The 22,389-nt window shown below is 42.9% G+C and overlaps 1 protein-coding gene across 1 annotated transcript in view; it reads left to right on the top strand.

Moving 5' to 3' along the window:
* Nucleotides 1-22,389, top strand: part of Spon1 (spondin 1) — a 275,932-nt gene that overhangs the window by 145,888 nt on the left and 107,655 nt on the right. Inside the window, exon 6 of the mRNA XM_046438224.2 lies at nt 14,222-14,370. Coding sequence (XP_046294180.1) covers nt 14,222-14,370 — 149 coding nt within the window. The remainder of the gene's footprint in view (nt 1-14,221; nt 14,371-22,389) is intronic.

The following is a 22,389-nucleotide window of genomic DNA, read 5'->3' as shown; positions in this document are numbered from 1 at the left end:
AACCTAGCTGCAGCGTCTGAGCATACTCTGAAAGAGTCTTTAGTTTTTTGGTCTCATGTTTTGGCTCTTCAAGAGGCCAAGAAGAGTCTGGGGCTTCATGGTGGTGGTGGTGATGGCCCCGCTCTTCAGCTCCGTGTCTGCTGTTGCTAAGGGAGTTGCTGCCGGATTCCTTGGTCCCTTCACTGGAGTGGTTCTCCCTGCGGCTGCGCTCAGGGGTGCGGTCTGAGTGTGGCTTGCCTTTTGGCTTTTGTAATTGTTTGATGAACAGAGGTTTTAATTCTAATGTAGTCCATGTTGTTGTTTTTTTTTTCTTTCATGATTAATACTTTTTGTATCTCTTATAGGAAATCTTTGTCTACTTCAAAATCATGAAGATATTCTATATTTTCTTCTTGAAGTCGTATAGTTTTTGCCTTTGGCACTGAGATGTTGTATTGATACATAATTGAATTTATGTATGGTGTGAGGTAGGGCTCGATTGTTTTTTTTTTTTAATGCAGAGCCATTTATTGGAATATCTTTCTTTTTTCCCACTTCATTACCCTGTCACCTTTGTTACATAGCAAGCTACTGTACACCTGTGGGTCTATTTATGGACTCTGTTATTCTGTTCCATTAGTTTACCTATCTTCTTCCATGAACACACACTGCCTGAATGATGACCCCTTTATAGAAGGCCTTGATATCTGAAAGTGTTATCCAACTTTGCTCATCTTTAAGAACAAATCTTAAATAATCTTTAAGATTATTTTGGCTATTATTGATCCTTTGCATTTCTGCATCAATTTTAAAATCATGATCTTAATTTTCACATTTTAAAATACCTGCTGTTATTTAGATTGAGATTGTGTTGAACTTAGGAACAAATTTGGGGTGACTTAAAAACTTTACATTATTGAGTCACATAGATTATTGTGGAATTTTAACATAAACAGTTTTGTACACCAATAATTTCCATCTACTCCTTATGCCTTCTCTTTCCCTCTTTTGCCTTATTGTACTGGGTAGACCTTCCAGTACCATGTTGAATAGAAGTGGTGATAGTGGGCATTCTAGCCTCTTCCCAATCTTATGGGGAAAACTTTTAATATTCATCCCTAAGCATAACTTTTTGCTATGGCTTTTTTTTGTGGATATTTTTGAACCAAATAAAGAAAATCCCCTTCTGTTCTTAGTTTGATGAGTTGCTTTTGTGTGTTTTGGTACCAGGGATTGAACCCAGGGGCATTTAAACACTGAGCCACATCCCCAGCCTTTTTATTTTTTATTTTGAGACATGGTCTTACTAAGTTGTTTAGGGCCTCAGTAAGTTTCTGAGGCTACTAGGTCGCTGAGTTTTTTAATCATGAATGGATATTGAATATAATCAAACACTTCTTCTATATCTATGAAGATATTTATATAAATTTTTCTGGTTATGTGATGAATCATATTGATTACATTTTTAATGTTAAATCACCCTTTTATTCCTGGAACAAACCCAATAAGGTACTATTTTATTTGGGATTTCTGTATATATGGTAATGAAAGACATTGGGCTTCTACCTTTATTTCCACCTTCAATTTTGAGATGGATTTTTTTTTTAGCCCCAACCTGACCCCTTTTTTATCCTATACATATATGGACTTGGTTAAACAGACTTTGCTTCTATTATTAGCTTAGGAAACTTTGCACAAACCCTCTGGCTTCAACCAATCATGAGTCAAATCCTGGTTTACCCCTCTACTGGCAGTGTGGTCCTCTGGCAAATTACAGACCTCTCTGAACCTACATCTTCTTCAATGAAATGAGACAGAGAAGCAAATTCACCAGTGCACAAAAAAGCACCTCGTACAAGTAGGTGCTCAGTAATTCCTATTTCTCTTCTTTCTATTGCTTAAAATCTTTTGAAAATAGAACATCAGCTTTCTTATTTGCAGACACAGCTGATAGAGTTCAGATTCAAACATGAAATATGTACTAGCAGAGTGGGAGAAGTCTTTTTTGTTGTTGTTACACTCAAACAACAACAAAAAAAAAGCAAAGTTATTTACTGCTCCTGCTAAGCTTTTAAATACAAGCTCCTAGAGTTTTAAAATTAGATAAACATTGCTAGAATCTATCATCCAAAATGCTGCAGTTCCTTCCCTGGGGCTTTAAACTCAGGTGCTAATGATATATTAAACATTTGGAAGCTGTCCAGGAATATAGCCTCTTTCCCATATATAACAATGTTTATGTGGAAAAGTCAGCTTCGAAGAACACTTTTAAATAAAGTTCCCCTTTCTAGAAACACAATCCCAGTGTTACCTGTTAATTCATAATAACCCTTCAACCAGGCTATACAGGAGCGATGGGGATATGAGTTTGGGAGTGCCCTGAAATTATGCTCTTCGTCTCAGAGATGGGAATCAAATAAATGCCTAGACTTTAGAGACATTCCGATAAATCAAGAATAAGAAGTTCAGAAAAAATTTGGCTTACAGGGCCAAGTCCAAAAACTCTGAAATATATGAGTATCAAGAACTAGAAGGCACCATCCTGCTACACCTCCTGTTTTCCCCACCCCATGGTGACAGCCATGGGTGACATTAGAATGACCTCCTAACTAAATATAGACTTGACTCAAACTATGGATCCTTTGTGGAAAATGAAGGGCATGGCCTTAAGTTCATCAAATCTATGGGAAATCTCAGCCCTGCAATTCAGTTCCTTCATCCACCACATGCTATGGTAACTGACCCACCTGGCAGGACCACTGTGAGAAGGAGGGACGTCAGCTAACACCTATGAAGTGTAGGATGCAGGAAACAGGCTCAACAAATGGTGGCATGTGTGAAGACCGTGATCCTGATGAATGATGATGACAGCAATGACGTGGTGATGATGGCAGTGGTGACGAGGACAGCATCCTCAGCTTTGAAGGGAGGGGTGATGAAGGATCACCTGAATTCGACTTACAGAAACAGAAGGGGGAGCCCCAGCTGGCTCTTGTCCCATCCTCACAGTTATTTTATGGATCCCTGGGCCCACACACATGAAATTAGTTGGATGAGCCATGTCTCAATTTGGGTCCCCCCGAAAACAGAATCTGAGGCAAGGACTGCAGCTATAAACCCCAAAGCCATGCCCCTAATGACCCACTTCCTCTAGCCACACCATACCTACCTACAGTTACTACCCAGCTAGTTAATCCCTATTAGGGAATTAATGCACTGATTAGGTTAAGACTCTCTTAGCCCAGTTATTTCACATATAAACTTTCTTGCATTATCTCACACATGAGTTTTTGGGGGACACCTCATATCTAAGCCATAACACCTGCCTTTCCTGGATAAATAAAATATTAATATTAAAACAATAATTTGTTGATTCTTTTATGTACCAGGAACTGTGCCAAGTGTTTTTATATGGATTTCCTCTGTAACTCCATAACCACCTCAGTAGTTAGGGACTATAATTATTCCTATTTCACAGATAAGAAAACTGAGTCTTAGAGAACTTAGCAGGTTGTTCAGGGTTACACAGTTAGTAGATGATGGAAACAGGAATGCAAAGGTGGCCTTAAACCATAGGAGTTCTCCTTTGTCTTCTAAGACATTTGGGGGAAAAAATAAAGGACCAGTTAATGCAAGAACAACATGGATGAAACTCAAATTCATTACGCCAAGTTAAAGGAATCAGACTTTTAAATGCTAAATACTGTTTGAGTCCTTTTATGTTATATTCCTGAAAAGGCAAAATTACAGAGGCAAAGAATAAGACCAGAGGTTGCCAAGGGCTGAGGGTGGTGGGATGGGACTGATTACAAAAGTCATGAGGAGGGCTGGGGCTGGGGCTCAGTGGCAGAGTACTTGCCTGGCATGTGTGAGGCAGTGGGTTCGATTCTCAGCACTGCATATACATATAAAATAAAGGTCTATCAACAACTAAAAAAATATTTTTTAAAAAGTCATGGAGATTTGGGGGAGTCATAGAGCTATTCTGTACCTCAATTGTGGCAGTGGCTACACAATTGTGTGCATTTGTGAAAACTTGGCAGGCTGTATATTAAAAAGAGAGAATTTAAAGTATACTTTTATTTTAAAATGGGAAATAAAGACAGAATGTAATTTTCCCCTGACTGACCCCAGCCACTGTTCAACTGTGGGAATGAAGGGGAGCAAAAGGCAAAATTGTAAAGACTTGTTAGCGGAGATGAGCTCAGGTGGGGGCTCGGGTTAGATTGCAAGGAGAAGAGTTCAGAGGGAGTTAGGCAAACGGTGAGTGCAGGTTGCTTTCCTGAAATGCCTGGGGGAGCAGGGAAGATCTGCTTCCGTGGGAAGAGAGCATTGGTGAAGTCGTGTTCATCCCAAATGAGAAAGCTGGAGCCTCTTTACTTAAAAGAGGAACTCTTCAGTGGAAAAGAAATTGGAGGGCCACCTTACCCTCATATTTACCGTTTCTGGCACTCCTTGTGTCTTCAGGTAGACATGAGTTGCCTCTGTTTCCATTTCCCTTTGGCCTAAAGAACTTCCTTTAATATTTCATAGACAGCAGATGTGCTAGTAATAAATTCACTTAGCTTTCACTTATCAAAAAATGTTTTATTTTGCCCTCATAGTTGAAGAATATTTTTGCAAGGTAACAGAATTCTAGGGTGATGGGTTTATTTCTTTCAAATAGAGGTGTCACTTCCTCGTCTTCTGGTTTGCCTTGTTTTTGGAGTGAGCAGTCTCATCTTTGTTCTCATTTTCATGTGTCTTTTATTGCTGCTGGTTGCTGTTAGGATTTTTGTCTTTATCAGTTTATGATATGCTTAAATGTCTTTTTTATTTTGTTGGGTTCTTTTAAGTGTAATTTTTTTTTTTTTACTTTTAACCAGTTTGGATCCATAGGTTGATATTTTTTCATCAAATTTGGGGAAATTTCAAGCATTGCTTATTCATATTTCTCCAACCCAATCTCTCTGTTCTCACCTACAAGGACTCCATTCAAACTACTTACTTTTATTGCACAGGTCACTAGTAATACAGTTCAATTTTTTTTACGCTTTTTTTTTCTCTGTACTTCATTTTGAATTGTTTATATCACCCAATCTTTCAGCTTACTGATGTTTTCCTTTGCTGTGTCCAAATACAGATATTATATTTTTCAGTTCTAGAATTTCCATTTGGGCTTTTAAAAAAGTTTCTATTTCTCTGCCAGAATTCCCCATCTGTTCATTCATCATGTCCATCTTTTCTTTAAATTTTTGAACATACTGATAATACCTGTTTTACAGCCCTGATATGTTATACCCAAATAACAGTCATCTCAGCAACTGTTAGCTGTTTTTTCTCTTGTTTTGGGTCACATTTTCTTCTATACATATTTATATTTTTTTCATTGCATGATGGACATTGTTAAGGCTACATTGTTGAGTATCTGGGCTTTTTTTTTTTCCTTTAAAGAATATGGAGTTCTGATCTGGCAGATGGTTAATTTACTGGTGGATCTGCTTGATTCCCTTTCAAGCCGTGTGTTTCTAAATTTTGTTAGGCTAAGTCTAGAGTAGCCTTTACTCTAGTAAGTTGATTGCTAGGTTGTGGGTTTTCTAGGCTCTCAATTGAATGCCCAAGTGGTCAACAAAGCTTCTCTAGTGCAGATAGTTAGAAGTCCTATATCTCTAGCATTGTGTCACCTCTGTGATCTCAACTCAACTCTTAGCTCCCCAGTAGCTATTCTCTGTGTCAGCCCTTGTTGAGTCTCACCCTGCCCTGGGCAGCTTAGTGTTTGGTCAAAATTTTAAGGGAATGGCTATGCATATTTCTGAAGCTTCTTCACTAGGTAGCCCCTGCCTTTGGGGTACTCTAACCCATAAATCCTACCTACTTCAGCATCACCAAATGCCCACCCTTACCTCCTCAGCTCAGCCAGTTGCCCGTTCTCTTCTGTTCTCTGCTCTGCTCTACCGTCCTGCACTACAAACCAGAAAGTGTCCTGGCAGAAGTCCAGGGGTCATAGTCCTTTGCTGTCTGTTTTCTGACATCTGAAAACTTCGCATGTGTTTCTCAGTTTCACAGTTACTTCTGTCTACAGGAGTAAACCCAGCGCCATTTACTTCATCAGAGTCAGAAGCAGACGTGAAGTGAACATCTGTAGATGTGGGGATTGTCTCTAAATAACGTTATCTTATTCTCTACTTCACATAGCCTTCAGGATGAAATAAGAAGTTTCTATTAAGATAGTCATACACCTTCCTGTTCCACCTGGCTTACTGATCTCACTAGTCCTCATTTATCCTTTATAAACACACACACACACACACACACACACACACCCATGACCTACTACTCATAGTTCACATTGTACCTCTTCTTTTTCTAATGCCCCTGATTTTGCACCTACCTATCCTTCTGAAAAACAAAATTGCCTTTGCTCAATTCCCTATCTGTCTTGCTAACTTATACTTATCCTTCAGAATTTAACTCAGCTGTCATCTCCTCCAGGAGATGGTATCTCCTCTGTTACTATCATAGATAAATGTCCCCTTCTTTGTGCTTTAATATTCCATTTGCGTTTATCAATGTTGTGTCATACATACACACAAACACAAACACACACACACACAAACTGTGTTGTAATACCTGTTATGACCTGTCCTTTACGTCCTTCAACTCATCCTCTAGATAACTTCTCAAAGACAGGATTTTGGAGTTGCCGCAGCCTGGCAGAGATTTTGGCAGACATTTTATACAATGGGTCACATAATAAATATTTTAGAGTTTTCAGACCAGACATCTTCTGTGGTAACTACTCAACTTGGTCACTCTACCATGAAAGCAGCCATAAACAATACATAGATAATCTGTAAAATTCAAAACTTCATTGGAACGAAAACAGGCAGCTGTAACTTGATGATGTGTTGTTAGCAGAGTATTATACCAGTAAATGTTCACTGAATGAATCAGTAGAATAGATAGAATCTTATTACTGAAGACCTCTGAGGAACTGGAATAGAATGTAATCAGTTTCATAAGTGTAAGATTTTCCCAGGAATGAAAAAGTGACACTTGAGACCCAAGAGAAGAAAAAAAATGGTAGCTGAATGAAGAAAGAAAATCAAGGAATTTCTGGCCTCATTGACAGAGGTCCTCATGCAGAGTTTTTGCCATACTGGAAAGGGTTGGTCAGAGTGAGTCTCTACAGCAGCCAAGAGCAGGAAGACCCAGAGAGTAAGTCCAAACTGTGTCCTGGGCAGCACCTAGGGGCACACCCAGAGAAGCCAAGCTATATAGCCAAATCTAAAGCAGTGGAAGTTAGGCAGATACTGGGCCTGGGTCTAGGGTGAGGGTAACAAGGCCATGAGGGAAGTGAGATCCAGGACAACTTAGGAATAGCTCTGGAAGGTCCACAATATTTTTTTCGGGCCACATGGTGCATGGATGAGTTTATGAATGGGCTGACCTTGGCCTTCTCAGAAGATTTAAGTAACAAGGTCATCTACTAAGAGATAAAGCAGGAAGGTGAAGATAGAACTTAGAGGTTGGAGATCTATTTGGTGTAGTAAATTCCATTAGGACCCAAACCAAGGATAAACTGAGAGTGTAATGGGTGAGGCTGAGGTTGGACAATAGGAGGCTGCAGCAACCCAGTCAGTAAGGCTGCAGGACATTCTCCCATGGAGCACTATGAATGGAGATCAAGGAAACGAATGGGAAGCTATTTCAGGACTAAGGTTGGCAGGGGATTGCTGTCACTGGCCATGAAATCTGGGCAGTCACTGAACACCTGCTATATCAGTCGGGGTTCTTTATGGAAGCAGAACCAATAGGATGTGTTTGCACATATACAAAAATATTTATTATTAGGAATCGGCTCAACCAATTACAAAGACTGATAAGTTTGCAATAGGCAGTTAGCAAGCTGGCAACTGGAGACCAGTTGTGTGGTTTCAGTCTAAGTCTGAAGGCCTGAGAACCAGTAGAATAGATCATGTATTTCTCACCTGAAGACCAAAAGGCTCAAGACTCAGGAAGAGCCAGTATTTCCACTTGAGTCCAAAAGCAGGGGGAGAAATGATGTCCCAGCCTGAAGGCCATCAGGCAGCAGGAACTCCCTTGTACTTGGGAAAGTCACTCTTAGTGTTCTATTCAGGTCTTCAACTGACCAGGTGGGGCCCGCCCACTCAGACAAAGAAATCTGTTTTATTCCACCTACTGATTCAAATGTTAGCTCTATCCAAAACGTCCTCACAGAATCTCCTGAATAATGTTTGACCAATGCCTGAATCCCTCACCCCATCAAGTTGACACTTCAAATTAACCATCACACCTGCCACGTGAACGGCACATCTCACAGAATCCGCCTACTATGCAACATCCCTCTTCCAACATCAGATGAGAGGCAGACATGGTTCTTCTTTGAAGAGTGATGGCATTTTAGGCAACTTTGTGAACAATGGTCATTTGGCCCCAGTGATGACAATAGAAAAAAAATGTCAGGAAAGACATTACTATACATATATTTATGGTATTTCCATGGAGTCACTTTTTAGATAAATGTGCCTGGTTGAACATCAGCATCTCCAACTTGCATGTCTCATCATTTCGTCCTCCCAGATTCCCATTGCCTCTGTCCCATGTAAGCTTATCCAAGCTAGAGAGAGTTAACACCTAGACCCAGAAATGTAGAGGCCTCTCGAAGCAGTGAGGGGCATGCTAAGTCAAAGAGCTGTGTCCTTCCCTAAGAGACAAAGGGGTTGGTGCCAATCTGCTTCTCTGCCTGCTCTGGTTTAGATCTGGAATGTTCTCCAAAGGCTCATGTGTTAAAAGCTTGGTCCCCAATATAGCAATGTTCAAAGGAAAGTTTTTTACAACATGATTGGATCCTGAAGGCTCTGACTTCATGAATCCATTGAAGGGTTCATAATTGAGTAGATTATGGGGAGGTGGTGGAAATTGTAATGGATGTGATATAGTTGACAGGACTGAGTTCTTGGGAACTGTATCTTGTCCCCAGGAACCCTTTCCTCTCTCTCTCTCTCTCTGCTTCCTACATCCCACAGATACCAGCATCTTCACTTAACAACTTCTGTGATGTTGGATTAACTTACTTAACCTCCCCAAGTCCAAGTTTGTTCATGTAAAAAAAAAATAAGAATGACGATAACATCAATATCAAAAGAGATTTCCTTTTGTGTCTAATACAAATCACATCCTTGGCACAGCATCTGGCACACAGTAAATATCCAATACATGTTAGCCATTGTTATATCATTCTTACCAGAAGGAATCTTCTATCCTGTTTGCCCCTTCCCTAATGCCAAGGGCCATGATGGGCACTCAGCTGTCTCCACAACTGGTCCTGACCTTCTGTGTCATCTAATCTCTTTGTGGTCTAACTCTGGTCCACCAAATGTCTCTTTCATTTCCTGCTTTCCTAGAGAGGTAAAGGGAAAAGGGTGAGTGTTCTAGAATCAGAGAGACCTAGGTTTGAAACCCAGCTGTGCTCCTTCCCAATTCTGTGAGTTTGGATATGTTCCTTTGACTCTCTGGGCCTCAGTTCCCTCATCCAGAACATGAAGATAAGGTTGTCATGAGGATCACACAGGGAAGCACAGTCCTATGAGGCTTTGGGTCTTCTTATCTGAGCTGTTAATAGGATTCCTGCTGCTCCTGTCCCGCCCATCTTTCTCCCTGGCCCTGTCCTCGCTTCCTTCTATTTCTCTGAATCTCTGGGAGCCCTCCTTCCTGTGGGAAAGTGTTCTTGCTCACCTATCTTCTTTTGGATTCTTGTAGATTCCCATAGTGCTCTATATCTGAAATCATACTGAGAACTTTGTTTTACAGATTTCACAGTTCTTTCCAAAACTAGCCCAATTAATTTGCACAACTCTGGGAGACAGTCCAGGCTTGTAACTATTATCCCTATTTTTAAAAGGGGTGGAAAGGCTGGGGGTGTAGCTCAGGAGTAGTGTCCTTTCCTAGCACATGTTAGGTCCTGGATTCAAATATATATAAAACTGAGGCTCTAAGAGATTAAATGACTGATGCATGATCACAGTTGGAGGCCTACAGACAAGTCTTCCAGCACTGGGTCTCCATGCCTTTCTTTCCTGTACAACTGTGCACCTGTGTGACTGCCACTCACCTGGCATCTATGCCCATTCTAATGTTGCAAATTTTTTCTCCATGGGTACCTTGTCCTCTCCAGGGAGGATGTATTCTTGTCTCTTCCTGTCATTGAGTACATTGCACATTCCTGTTATTTGGACAATGTCATTAAACGTGTTGAAATTTGAATGAATGTGTCATGTTGCAAAATCATTGTAGGAAACTAACAACTGTATTGCATTGTCATGAGGATCACACAGGAAAGCACAGTCCTGTGAGGCTTTGGGTCTTCTTATCTGAACTGTTAATAGAATTCCTGCCATTCCTGTCCCACCCATATTTCTCTAGAGGTTGAACTGGTACAATGAAATTTTATTCAAGAGTAAGAATCATGCCAGGTGTCATGGCGCACATCTATAATCCCAGCAACTTGGGAGGCTGAGGTAGGAAGATCATAAGTTCAAAGCCAGCTTCAGCAACTTAGGCCCTAAGAGATGTAGAGAGACCCTGTCTCAAAAAATGAGAAAGGGCTGAGGATGTGACTCAGTAATCAAGTGTCCCTGAGTTCAATCTCTGGTAAACCCCTGCAGCCCCCCCCAAAAAAAAATAGAGTAAGAACCATAAAGATAGACTCTGGTCTGGAGATACCTGCTTCTCTGTACTCAATTCCTTGGACTTTGATTCCTTGGATTTAGGGCATTAGGAATTAGCTGCTTCATTCCTGTACCCTGCATTCTTGTTCTGTAATAACCCTGACAAGCTAGATTGTAATTAATCTGCTATCCATCTGTTTCCCCCACGCCCAGTCTGAGAGTCCCTTCAGGGCAACTGCCATATCCTATTTTTGTCAGTGCCCATGGCCTGCCACTGTGCTTGGCACACAGTTAATGGAAATTGAATGAATAAATCAGAAAGATCCATCTGGGCCCTTCCTCTGATCCCATGATGTGGTTATTCCCATTGTCCTGCTTATCACATTCCATATTATACATAATTTCTTATCTCTTATTCTGAATTAAGGACAGGTTTCAGGTTTCATTTATTTTTGAAGCCTCCCTAACAACCATGAAAGAAGGAAAACATAATTACTGAATTACTGAATTCTCTATTCTGGGCCAGTAGTGATTCCACCTACATGATCTCATTTTTAAATAACATCATTAATAACATATTTATCATAATAGGTCAATAAGGTAGGCATTATCATTCCTGAATTATAGAAGAGAGAGCTGAGACCCAGAGAAATAAAATAATGGAATCTGACCAAACTTACACAGCCAATAAGTGGCAATGCTAGGACTCGAACCCTGTATGTTGGCACTCAGACCAATGTCTTTTCCTTATTGCTCATGGTTTGTTTTAATAACACACAAGATAGCTGAGCCCTTTAACTTAGCAGTGGTCAGTTTCTCTGCTGCACGGAGACTTGAACTTCATCACATTGAATCAAATCTCTGCAAGTCTGCTCCCTGATCCTTGGAGCACACGTACTGCCACCTTCCCATTGGATTGCCTGGATGAGCTGCTTCTGGAAACATACGGAGCACCCCCAATGCCTCAGGCCCAGTGCTGAAGACGGACGCCCTCAGAGAGCTTAAGTCTAGGGGGACAACAGAATATACCAGTAATAGAAAATAGGATCTGTGGATGGAGAGACAGGGGAGAAGAACTCACATATGCCTGAGGTGGTCTTGGGAGGCTTCCAAGTAATTCATGAAGGAGGAATAAGTGTTGGCCAAGCCAAGTGAGAGGTGAGCACAGAGGAACAGCATGTGCCAAATCACTGAGGTGCAGAATTACAGGTAGGACAGGCCTAGAATAAGGGATATTTTTGTGTATAGCACAGGGGATGCAAAAGATGACGAATCTGGTCTCCCTGTGTTCAAATCATGAGCCAAAGGTCAAAATAGGTTACCAGCCCTTGTTTCTACATAAGCTTGCTGTTAGCTTAGATGACAGTTTGGGACATTCTTTCGACCGAGGAAATGAATTAGAAAAGTAGCTGGCAGCATCTCCACCTGTGTTCTTTAGGTATATGTGGGATAAATATGAAGTTTGTATTTCTCTGATGTGAAATGATGAGAAATTGGGCAGACCCACAAAGGTGATGTCATCTGCTTGGGGTTGGGCTCCGTTGTCCTCAGTGGGCCAGAAGGGTGCAGCCTGGCTTTATGCCCATGTTCTTTTTTGGTTTTGTTATTCTTTGTAGGTATACATGACAGTAGAATGTATTTTGACATATTATACACTCATGAAGTTCAACTTATTCTAATTAGGATCCATTCTGGTGGTTGAACATGATGTGGAGTTTCACTGGTTGTATATTCATATATGAACATAGGAAAGTTATGTACATTCATTCTGTCTTTCCTATTCCCATCCCTCTCCCTCCCCTTCAGTTCCCTTTGTCTAATCCAATGAACTTCCTTTCTTCCCTCCTGCCCCTTTATTGTGTGTTAGCATCTGCATGTGAGAGAGAACATTCAGTCTTTTGGTTTCTTGTTTGGGTTTTTTTTACAGGGGGAGGGGTCTTATTTCACTTATTTCATGATAGTCTCCAGCTCCATCCATTTACCAGCAAAAGTCATAAAGTCATTCTTTTTATGGCTGAGTAATATTCCATTGTGTATAGGTACCACAATTTCTTTGTCCACTCCTATGTTGAAGGGCAACTAGGTTGGTTTCATAGCTTAGCTATTGTGAATTGAGCTGTTATAAACATTGATATGACTATGTCACTGTAGTATGCTAATTTTAAGTCCTTTGGGTATATCCCAAAGAGTGGGATAACTGAGTCTAATGGTGGTTCCATTTCAAGTTTTCTGAAGAATCTCCATATTGCATTCCAGAGTGGTTGCACCAATTTTCAGTCCCACCAGTGCCCCTGAAGCAGAAGGCCCTGGGGATAGCAATGGCAGCTATATAAATAAGACCTGTTAAGAATCATTTTTGTAGATGGGATGGGCAGGGTGGAATGAAGAGATCTGCCCATTCTGGGTGTCAGTGTGGTAAAACAAAAACATCAGTTGTTTCACCTAATTCAATTTTTTTTCCTTCAGTGTGCCAAAAATTTCTTTAGCTTAAGACTTTGTAAAACCAACCAAAGAATGCCTGAGAATTGAGCTGATCCTGTGATGAACTATATGTGACTTAGTCAATGATAAATATAGATGTATCCATATTTATTGCATGGAAAAACAAGTCCAATATGGTGCTGATGTTGACTATCAGCTCTTTCTTCCTTGCAAACTTGGATAAAATCCTCAAGTTCTGTCTCCTCATGCTCTTATGTTGAGCATTAATTCCCTCCTGCCATCCTGCTACAACAACCACCTCACATGAGCATCACCAGACCACTGTGGACCGGTCACTTCCACACGTCCTGTCTGTTCTATCCTTTGGATATGGCTAGCCTGCTTGCCCCTCATACTGCAGTGCATACAAAAGCCAGATGAAGACTGCCACACTCAGTCCTGAGAATTGCTGCAGGCTGTTTCCACACACCCCTTAGCTTTTGCTCTTGCTCACCTCCCCATCTCTCCACTTCAGTTTTGCTCCCTCCAATGCATCCTCCAAGCTGCTGCCTGGATGATTTATCTAAAATTCAAATGCAATCATGTCCCTCCCCTGCTCACAGCCCTTCAGTGGTTTTCAGATCCTTTCAAATGACACCCAAATTCCTGAAGCATTTAGAGCAAGGCCATTCCTGAGCAGGCTCCTTTCTACCTCCCTGGCATCTTCTCCCAACTGTCCCCTTGACAGCTTGTGACACAGCAATGCTGAATTACTGATGACTCTCCAAACACACCATGTTATTTAGTGTTTCTGAGTCTGCCAGAAATAGCCTTTCCTCTCCAATCTGCCTTACAAATCTGATCAGCCTTTAAAATTCTCTTAACAGAGGCCCTCCCAGACAGAGGGCATCCTTGGGCTACCTCTCTGTCTTGTGCGGACACCTGCTATTAGCCTGTCTGCACATTCCCCAGACTTGCTTGGTCATAGGGACTGTGCACATCACTGAACAGCAGTGAGCCTAACACAGAATAGGTGCCTCCTCTGTGCCCCTTGACTTACTGTTCAGTTATCTCTTCTCCCCATCATTTGAGGGGTTCCTGTTTCAGGCACAGCCACACTGATATCTCTGCATCCCAACTGACTTTCCCAGGTCGAGCCAATCACTGGTCTGCGATCATTGGTGGATCCCACTCCAAGAATTACGTGCTGTGGGAGTATGGAGGCTACGCCAGCGAAGGTGTCAAACAAGTTGCAGAGCTGGGCTCTCCCGTGAAGATGGAGGAAGAAATTCGACAACAGGTAAGAACAGAATCATAGACTAACCAAAATCCAGGAATGCAGTAAAGCATCCCTTAGGTTTCTCATCCAGGTCCTGAAAATCTGCAGTACAATGGGCTAGAAGAAAACCTATGAAATGAGTTTGGGGTTCTGTGTTAAGGGGAAGATAGGTGACAAGTGCCCATGTTATTGTCTCGGGTTTTTCCGGACTTCATTCTGTGTTCCTCAGCCTGTGCTCCATGCTGCCGCTGTGGCCATTATTGGGATACCATGTCTCTGGTCTCCTGACAGTCAAAGCAGTGATTTACAGTTTTTTTTTACTATGATCCTTAGGGGATGGGAATGATGCTCAAGCTGTCTAAGCCAAATTGTCACTTCTGAAAATAAACCGTGGTGTATTGGCACATGCTTTTTGCAACTGTGACTTGAGGTATTTATTTGATAAGTTAGCTGGTCATCAGTCATGATCACAGTGTGCTGAAGCCTTCTCTGTGTGCCCTGTGACATGGGCCCAGGAACTGCTGCAGGAGCTAGCCCCCAATCATCCCACCGAGAGCTAAGGGAGGAAAGGCCCATCTTGCCAACTTGTTTGGCTGAAAATGCCATTGTTCCTCATCAAGAGCCAATGTGTCTGACACGAGAGAGAGAGGGTGAGGTGAGACTCTTGGAAGAGGCGAGCAGTTTGTCAACAGCTGTGTACTGTGGAGAGGCAACAGCCTAGCTCCAGCTATGGCTGCCCACCAAAGCCCCTCCAGCCTGACAGAGCTCTGGGAGCAGCCCCATCTCACTGCCCACCAGGCATTCTGGAGGAAAGAGGGAAGCAGCAAACCATGCTTTGGAAGTGGTCATCTCACAGCATGGTTACTGAGAGGCCATCCCTGTGCTCCTGTCTGACGTCTCCTGAAAACATGCAGGAGGCCCCTCACACATGGATGCCCCTATAACAAGATATGCAGGTGCTCAGAGGCCTTAGTGGTGCCAGGCCATGGGGACAGCTGAGACCTTCCCCTGGAAGCCCCTGTCATGACTCCAAGCTCTCCACAAACCTTACTAAAATGAATGTAGCAAAGGTCACTCTGACTCCCACTATAATCGCCAAAGAAATCCTTCTGGACCAAAGTTGAAAAATGCCCAAGAATGTGTTCCTTATTAATTTGATTTTAGGTCTTTTTTCTTGGGGGGAAAAATGTTTGACCAGATGTTTTAAGACTGCACGCTATTCATCAAAAGTTTGGCCATCTACCTACTCTGAGGTTCTATGACTCAGGCTGCCGTGCCTAACAAGAGATGCCACTCCAGGCAGAGTCACAAGGGGTCCATATTGATGCTAGTCTGTCTGGCCTGTCATGGGTGAGACTCTCTTTCTGGGATATGGAGAGTCCACGTTCCTGGTTCTCAAGCTTGGAACTATGACCAATAGACTTGTCCAACTCTGTGATGTGGGGTATTGAAAACCATTTGTTACAAATAATAGTTGAAATACTAACGTTAAGGGGGGTGACTCAAAATAGAGTAGGGAGGAAGAGCATGAGAAGAAGATTACCACTAAATAGGGAAGAGAGGTAGGAGGGAATGGGAGAGAGAAGGGGAATTGCACAGAAGACGAAGGAGACCCTCATCGTTATACAAAATACATGTATGAGGATGTGAGGGGGAAGAAAAAAAAGAGAGAGAAATGTGTCACAGTAGATTGGGTAGAGAGAGGTGATAGGAGGGGAGGGGAGGGGAGGGGGGATAGGAAGGGCAGCAGAATACAATAGACACTAGTTTTTCTCTATGTATATACATGGCCGTATAACCAGTATGATCCTGCAACCTGTACATGTGGAAAAAAATCAAATGTATGATATGTCAAGATCTTTGTATTGTCATGAGCAACTAATAAACAAAAAGAAATACTAAAGTTAACAAATAAATTAGATCAAGGTCAAGGGCATCTTCATAATAATGTCAGTCTCACTTATTGGCTGTCTTGGGAGTTTCTGGAGAGAAGAGAAGCATGCGGGATTCATACAAACCTAGGATTCCATTGCACTGATGAACACTGTCCTATGTCACAAGTATAAAAAGGTTGGAAACTCTGGGATGGGACCCTAGCCTTAGGAGAGTGTTCTTTGCTTGGGGTGATTCTCACCAGCATGCCTGGGGCTGGCCTGTACAGCACTCAGGCAGAGTCTGCCTATCCCAGCGGGCTATCGTCCCTGACACAAAGTCATATAATGGTAAGTTTAATTGTGGAGTCAACCCATGGGAAGGAGCAGCATGTGCTAGTGTCTGTCACTACTGTGGAGGGTACTGGACATCTATTGTTAGCTCCCTGTACATCCAGTCTGACAGGACAATATTATTATCCCAGTTCTACAGATCAGGAAACCAAGGCCTGTTTAATTGCAGAAAATACCAGAACCCATGCCCAAGTCTGTCCATCTCCAAAGCCTATGCACAATACGAAAAGTATAATTTGTTGGGCTCAGTGCAGACACGGGGTTCCTTATTCAAACTTAAGAATTTCAAAATGGTGATGCTGCAAATTTCAAAGCATGGGGCCCAGGGAGACTGCACAGGTCATAACACCCACAATGCCAGCCCTGCCTGTGCACCTTCCCTGCCCACTCCGCTGCCCTCCAGAGGAACTCCTCTCACCAGCCTCTGGATGGGACCTCTGCTAGCAGCACGTCAAGTTCCCAGCTCCTTGAAAAGTCAGCTGGGCAGAGTAATTTCAGGGTCCCTTCACTTCTATACAATTCATGGCCCTGAATATTGTTCCCAACAAACACATGACTTGTACTTTTGTCTAAGTCAGGCAAGAAACAACATGAAAGGAAGCACGAATATGAATCCTCCTAGAATATAAAAGTGTCCTCGAGATACCAGGGGACTTGTTTGAAAACATCTACAAACTAACAGTGTTCTCAGCACTTAATACTTTATAGCCTACCAATGTTTCCATCAAAGAACTGGAGTCCAACTATGATGAAAATAAAAAGCCCTCTTTTCCCACAAAGGACTTTTATATGTTTGCCAGCATTTCTTTTATTATAGACTTATCACTCATGGCAAGTTTCAAGGGCATTAAAAATCACAATAGGGATTGTTGGAGGTAAATTTTATGCTAATGGCTTTCAAAAGCAAATGAATAAAAATACTAATCCTATTAGTAGTAGAAAATTATGATACTATTGAGTATAAATCTTAATGTTAATACAACTGCAAAATGCCAAGAAAATTGATGAAAAACTATAGCAATTCTTGGCAGTAATGGTGCTGTGGCTGGAGAGGGTGGCTGGAGAGGGTGGGGGAGGGGCAGAACATGCACCCATTCTTAGGGAAATAGAGGTAATGCCTCCCGGTATAGCCACTGGGGCCTGGGAATTGGATATACTGAGCTGGGTTATTGGCCATTTGTGTTTTTTCTATTCTGACCATTTGCCTCCTTTTTAATTGGATGATTTGCTTTTTTGAGTTTCTTACGTATTCTGGATGCTAATTAATTGCAAGATGAATGGCTAGTGTTCCCTCCCATTTTTCCATAGGTCGTCTCCTCACACTCTTGATGGTTCCCTTAGCAGTGCAGAAGCTGTTGCATTTGCTGTAATCCCATTTGTCTATTTTTTTTTCACTTTATTTCCTTTTGTGATCAGATCCCCAAAAATATTGCTGATCCCAATGCCTCAAAGTGTTTCCTCTGTGTTATCTTGTACTATTTTCATAGTTTCAGGTCTTACATTGTGTTTTTTAACACATTTTTGATTAGTTCCTTTTAGAGATATATGACAGTAGAATCCATTTTGATATATTATCCAAGCAGGAATATATCTTATTCTAATTCAGTCCCCAGTACCTCTCCTTCCCCTTCCCTGTCCCCACCCACTGCAGGGCCCTTCCGTCTATCGATCTTTCTACCATTTACACACAGTTATTTTTTTAATTAATTTCTTGTGATGTACAAGATGGTGGGAATCACTGTGGTGTGTTCATTTGTATGCACAGGAAAATTATGTCAGATTCATTACACTGTCTTTCCTTTTTCCACCTCCCTCCCTTCCCTTCATTCCCCTTTGTCTACTCCACTGAACTTCTAATCTCCCTTCTGCTTGTTGTGGGTTAGTTTACGCATCTCAGAGAAAACATTCAACCTTTGGTTTGGGGTAGGATTAGCCTATTTCACTTAGCATGATGGTTTCCAGATCCTTCTACTTACCTGCAAATGTCATAAAATCTTACTTCTTTGTGGCTGAATGATACTCCATGGTGAATATGTACCACATTTTCTTTATCCATTCATCTGCTGATGGGCATCTGGGTTGGCTCCATTTTTAGTTGATTTTTGTACAGGGTCAGAAACAGGAGTCTGGATGGGACTGAGAGTGAAGGCAACCAGACACAGGAGGCAAATACTGAGTAGTCTATCATAAATGGAAGCCAAAAAAAGTAGACCTGGATGTAGACGAGTGATTGCTAGAGGTTGAGAAGGGGAGGAGAGCTGAGGGAGGCTGAATTTGATTAGTACACACTGTATACATGTTTCAAAATATTACACAGAATCCTATCAATATATTCAACTCATACATGTTAATCAAAAATAAAGCATTTTTTAAAAAGAAATACTGAGCTGTGGCTAGTCCGGCAGGACACAGATGGTTGGGTAATCCAAGGCAGGCAAAGCCACAGGAAATGAAGGGAAGGAGGAAGTGAGCAGACATATCCTCATGCTATGAAAATCCTTCTTCCCACTAAGGCCTTCTGTACTTCAACAGGCACGTGTTTATAGCATATTCACCAGGTATTTGCCCTCACCTGGATACTGGCCCAAGACAGAGCCCTATCCACCAGTTATGCACACTAGAAACCCAGGCGCCACCCTAGATCCTTCCATGCCCCAACTTCTGCTTCTCCTTTGAGTTCACCCAGGTTGATCCAGGCTCACCCCCCAATGCCCCCCGCCCCATCTAAGTACTCTCTCATGTTGCCTAAATTGCTGCTCTAGCCTCCCTGGTGTCCCTGCATCCAGTCCTCTTCCCATTAACCTCCGTGTCCAGACCCTTCTTTATAAAACACAAATCATGCCATGCCCCACATTAAGAAGTAAAGGCTTTAGGTGCAGTGGCGCTGGCTGTGATCCTAGCTACTGGATTACTGGGGCTAAAGCAGGAGGAGCACAAATTAGAGGTCAGCTGGGCAACTTAGAGAGACCCTGGTGTGAAATAAAATTTTAAAACAGGGCTGCAGTGTAGCTCAGGGGTAGAGTGCTTGCCTAGCCTGTGTGAGGCCCTCAGTGCAATCCTTAGTGCAGCACTTAAGACAGAAGAAAGAAAGAAAAAGAAAAAGAGAAGGCTCCTCTTTGACAGTAAGATAAAATCCAACTCTTATAGCTTGAAAATGCTCCATGATCTGGCTTGTCTTTCTCTCCAATCTTATTTCTTGCTACAGCTCCAAGCTTTGTACAGGCAAAACGTCTTTCAGTCTCCCCCCAAAGCCTTACTCTTTTGCATCTGGGTGTCCTCTCAGCTGGGAACATCTTCCAGTTTATGTTATGATCTGCATGACGTTTACTCAGTTTCCCCAAACTCGGGATGATGAGGGGAGTAGAAATAAGAAATATAAGAAAGAAAGACAAGGACTCAATTAACATATAATAGTGGGGCATTGGTGGGTGAATCAGCCCTGGTGGGTTCTGATCTCTAACAAAGAGTGAGGGTTCATCTGGGTTCATTGGTGGGTGAATCAGCCCTGGTGGGTTCTGATTTCTAACAAAGAGTGAGGGTCCATCTGGTTTATTTTACAGGCAAAAAAATATATATATAGCAAAAAGATTTATTGTGAGAAAAACCTCTTCAAGGTAAACGAGAAGCGAAGTCAAGCAGGGACAGGCTAATTGGAGCTCACCTACTTGCTTACGATATCTTCTCCAGCTCTGGAAGCTGGCACCTCAAGGCTATTGAGCCCCCCATATTTCTTTCACCACAGGGTAGCAGGCATCTGAATTCAAAGTTATGGAACCCATAGATTCCACACCAAGTATGGAATCTGCCCCAACAGCGGTGGCTACCTGCAAATGGGTGTATCTTTTTGTACCTTCGCATAGAAAGATTCCCACAAGGGGCAGTCTCACTGTCCAAGGCTACAGAGTTCAAAGCAGTGATTCGTTTGCCGCTCCCAACAAGTGTCCCTTCCCCTGGCGGACTCCTATTCATTCCTCAGGACTTGCTTCTGCCTGAGTCTTACGTTAAAGGGGTCCTTTGCCAGGGGCTCCCACAGCACCCTGAACTTCCTCTGTCACAGCCAACATCACATTTACCTGTCCTGGTTGGAAGTCTCTTCCTCCCCAGACTGTGAGAGCTGCCCTTCCCAGCACTGGCTCTCCTGAGCTGGGCGTGTTTCTTGTGTGTAGAACTTTTTTATTCAGGGAGTTATAAATAGTTGAATGCACTAACTCCTCCATGGGATGACCGTACTGTAGGAGCCGGAGAGGCCGCAGTGATGGAGAAGACTCGGCCAGGAGTAGTGGTGCATGCCCTCTGGGTGCATCCCAGTGATCTAGAGGCTGAGGCAGGAGCCCAGAAGGTCCAGGCCAGCCTAGGTAACTTAGCAAGATCCTGGTTTTGGTACTGGGGATTGAACCTATGGGGCACATAACCCCTGAGCCCTATTCCCAGCCATTTTTAACTTTTTATCTTGAGACAGGGTCTCACTAATTTTCTTAGGGCTTCACAAAAGATGGGAGGGAGGGAGGAAAAAGAAAAAGAAAACTCTTCTGTTCATGAACCTACATTCTGACAGAGACGAGGAAAACAACTATTTAAAAAAGAAATAAACATAAATAATATTAGTCGATTAGAAATTATGGTAAGTGAAAAGAGACCAACAGAAGTGATGGTAACATGCAGAGGGTGGGGAGGAGGAGGAGCCTGTTTTAGGTCAGGTGGTCAGAGAAGATCTCCCTGAAGAGTGGCCATTCACCTGGACCCAAAAGAACCTTGTGGTGGGGGAATCACATTAGATGGTGACAGCAGCCTGTGCAAAGGCCCTGAACCAGGAAACAACAGCTTATTGTTCTTAAAGAACAAAGACCGGTGTGTCAAGAGAAGAGGGAGTGAGGGCAACAGTGGCACAAAAGAAGAGTGGGCAGTTGGATGAAGGACCATTCACTTTGAAGAAAGTCACAGCTCAGGTGGGAGAGGCAGGTGTGTAGCTAACTATTTCCAAGTGGGAAACTTCATCTTCAGTGAAATATTCTCATCAGCTGATGAAACAGGGACCCAATTGGACGGTGGCAGTGCTTGGCTATGCCATTCTGAGTCACCCAGACTCTACCACCTGCTGCCCCTTTGGTGGGAAGACCCTTCCTCCTGGTCCTTTTGGCTCGTGGCTGCCTGTGGGATCTGCATCTGTGTGTGGATGTCATCTGGGGAGGCTGGGCCGGGTGCCTCTCTGGACCCCACAGCTCCATGTGCCATCCCTGTCCAAGACAGGCCCGTGGCTGCTTGTTCCCTCCTATCTCCAGGGGACCTCCAGCCCTCAGAAGCAGGCTCCTTGTTGGTCGTCCTCACTGGAGTCTCCTTTTCAAATCTCCAGGCTTCTCTTCAGGCTGTCCATCCCCCATTGTGGCCACACGGTCTCTTCCATAATTGTAACATGCACAGTTGTCCCTTTCTTTCTCTTGTCCCCTTCAGAGGGACTTCTTTTCCCTTCACTGAACCTGCTCTGTCCCCACGCAGCTTCCCCTTGATGTTGGGTTGGTTGGTTGGTTTCAGAAGGTCTTCTTTTTTCCCTGTGGCTCACACAATGGCGCCTTCACAGAGTGACCTTGTTATTTCTTCTCCTGGTTCCTCCTAAGCTTTGTGGGCTGTGTTTGGGGCCACCCGCTGCACATTGGGCACATACCGGGACTCTGCACTCACACACTCACACCTGGGAGAGACAGTGGGTCCATTTGGTGAAAGTGCCCTGGACAGAGGGCGAGCTTCCTTGCCATGTCCCAGGTGACAGAGGGAGGCTGCTCTTGTCCCCTGTTCATAATCAGGGTGGCCCTTCAAAATT

The sequence above is a fragment of the Marmota monax genome, unplaced genomic scaffold (genome assembly GCF_021218885.2).
Source record: "Marmota monax isolate L192 unplaced genomic scaffold, Marmota_monax_Labrador192_F-V1.1 WCK01_AAM20220418_F8-fsc00061, whole genome shotgun sequence".
NCBI lineage: Eukaryota > Metazoa > Chordata > Mammalia > Rodentia > Sciuridae > Marmota > Marmota monax.
Note: the sequence above shows the minus strand (reverse complement) of the source record. Positions and strands in the feature narration are given on the sequence as shown.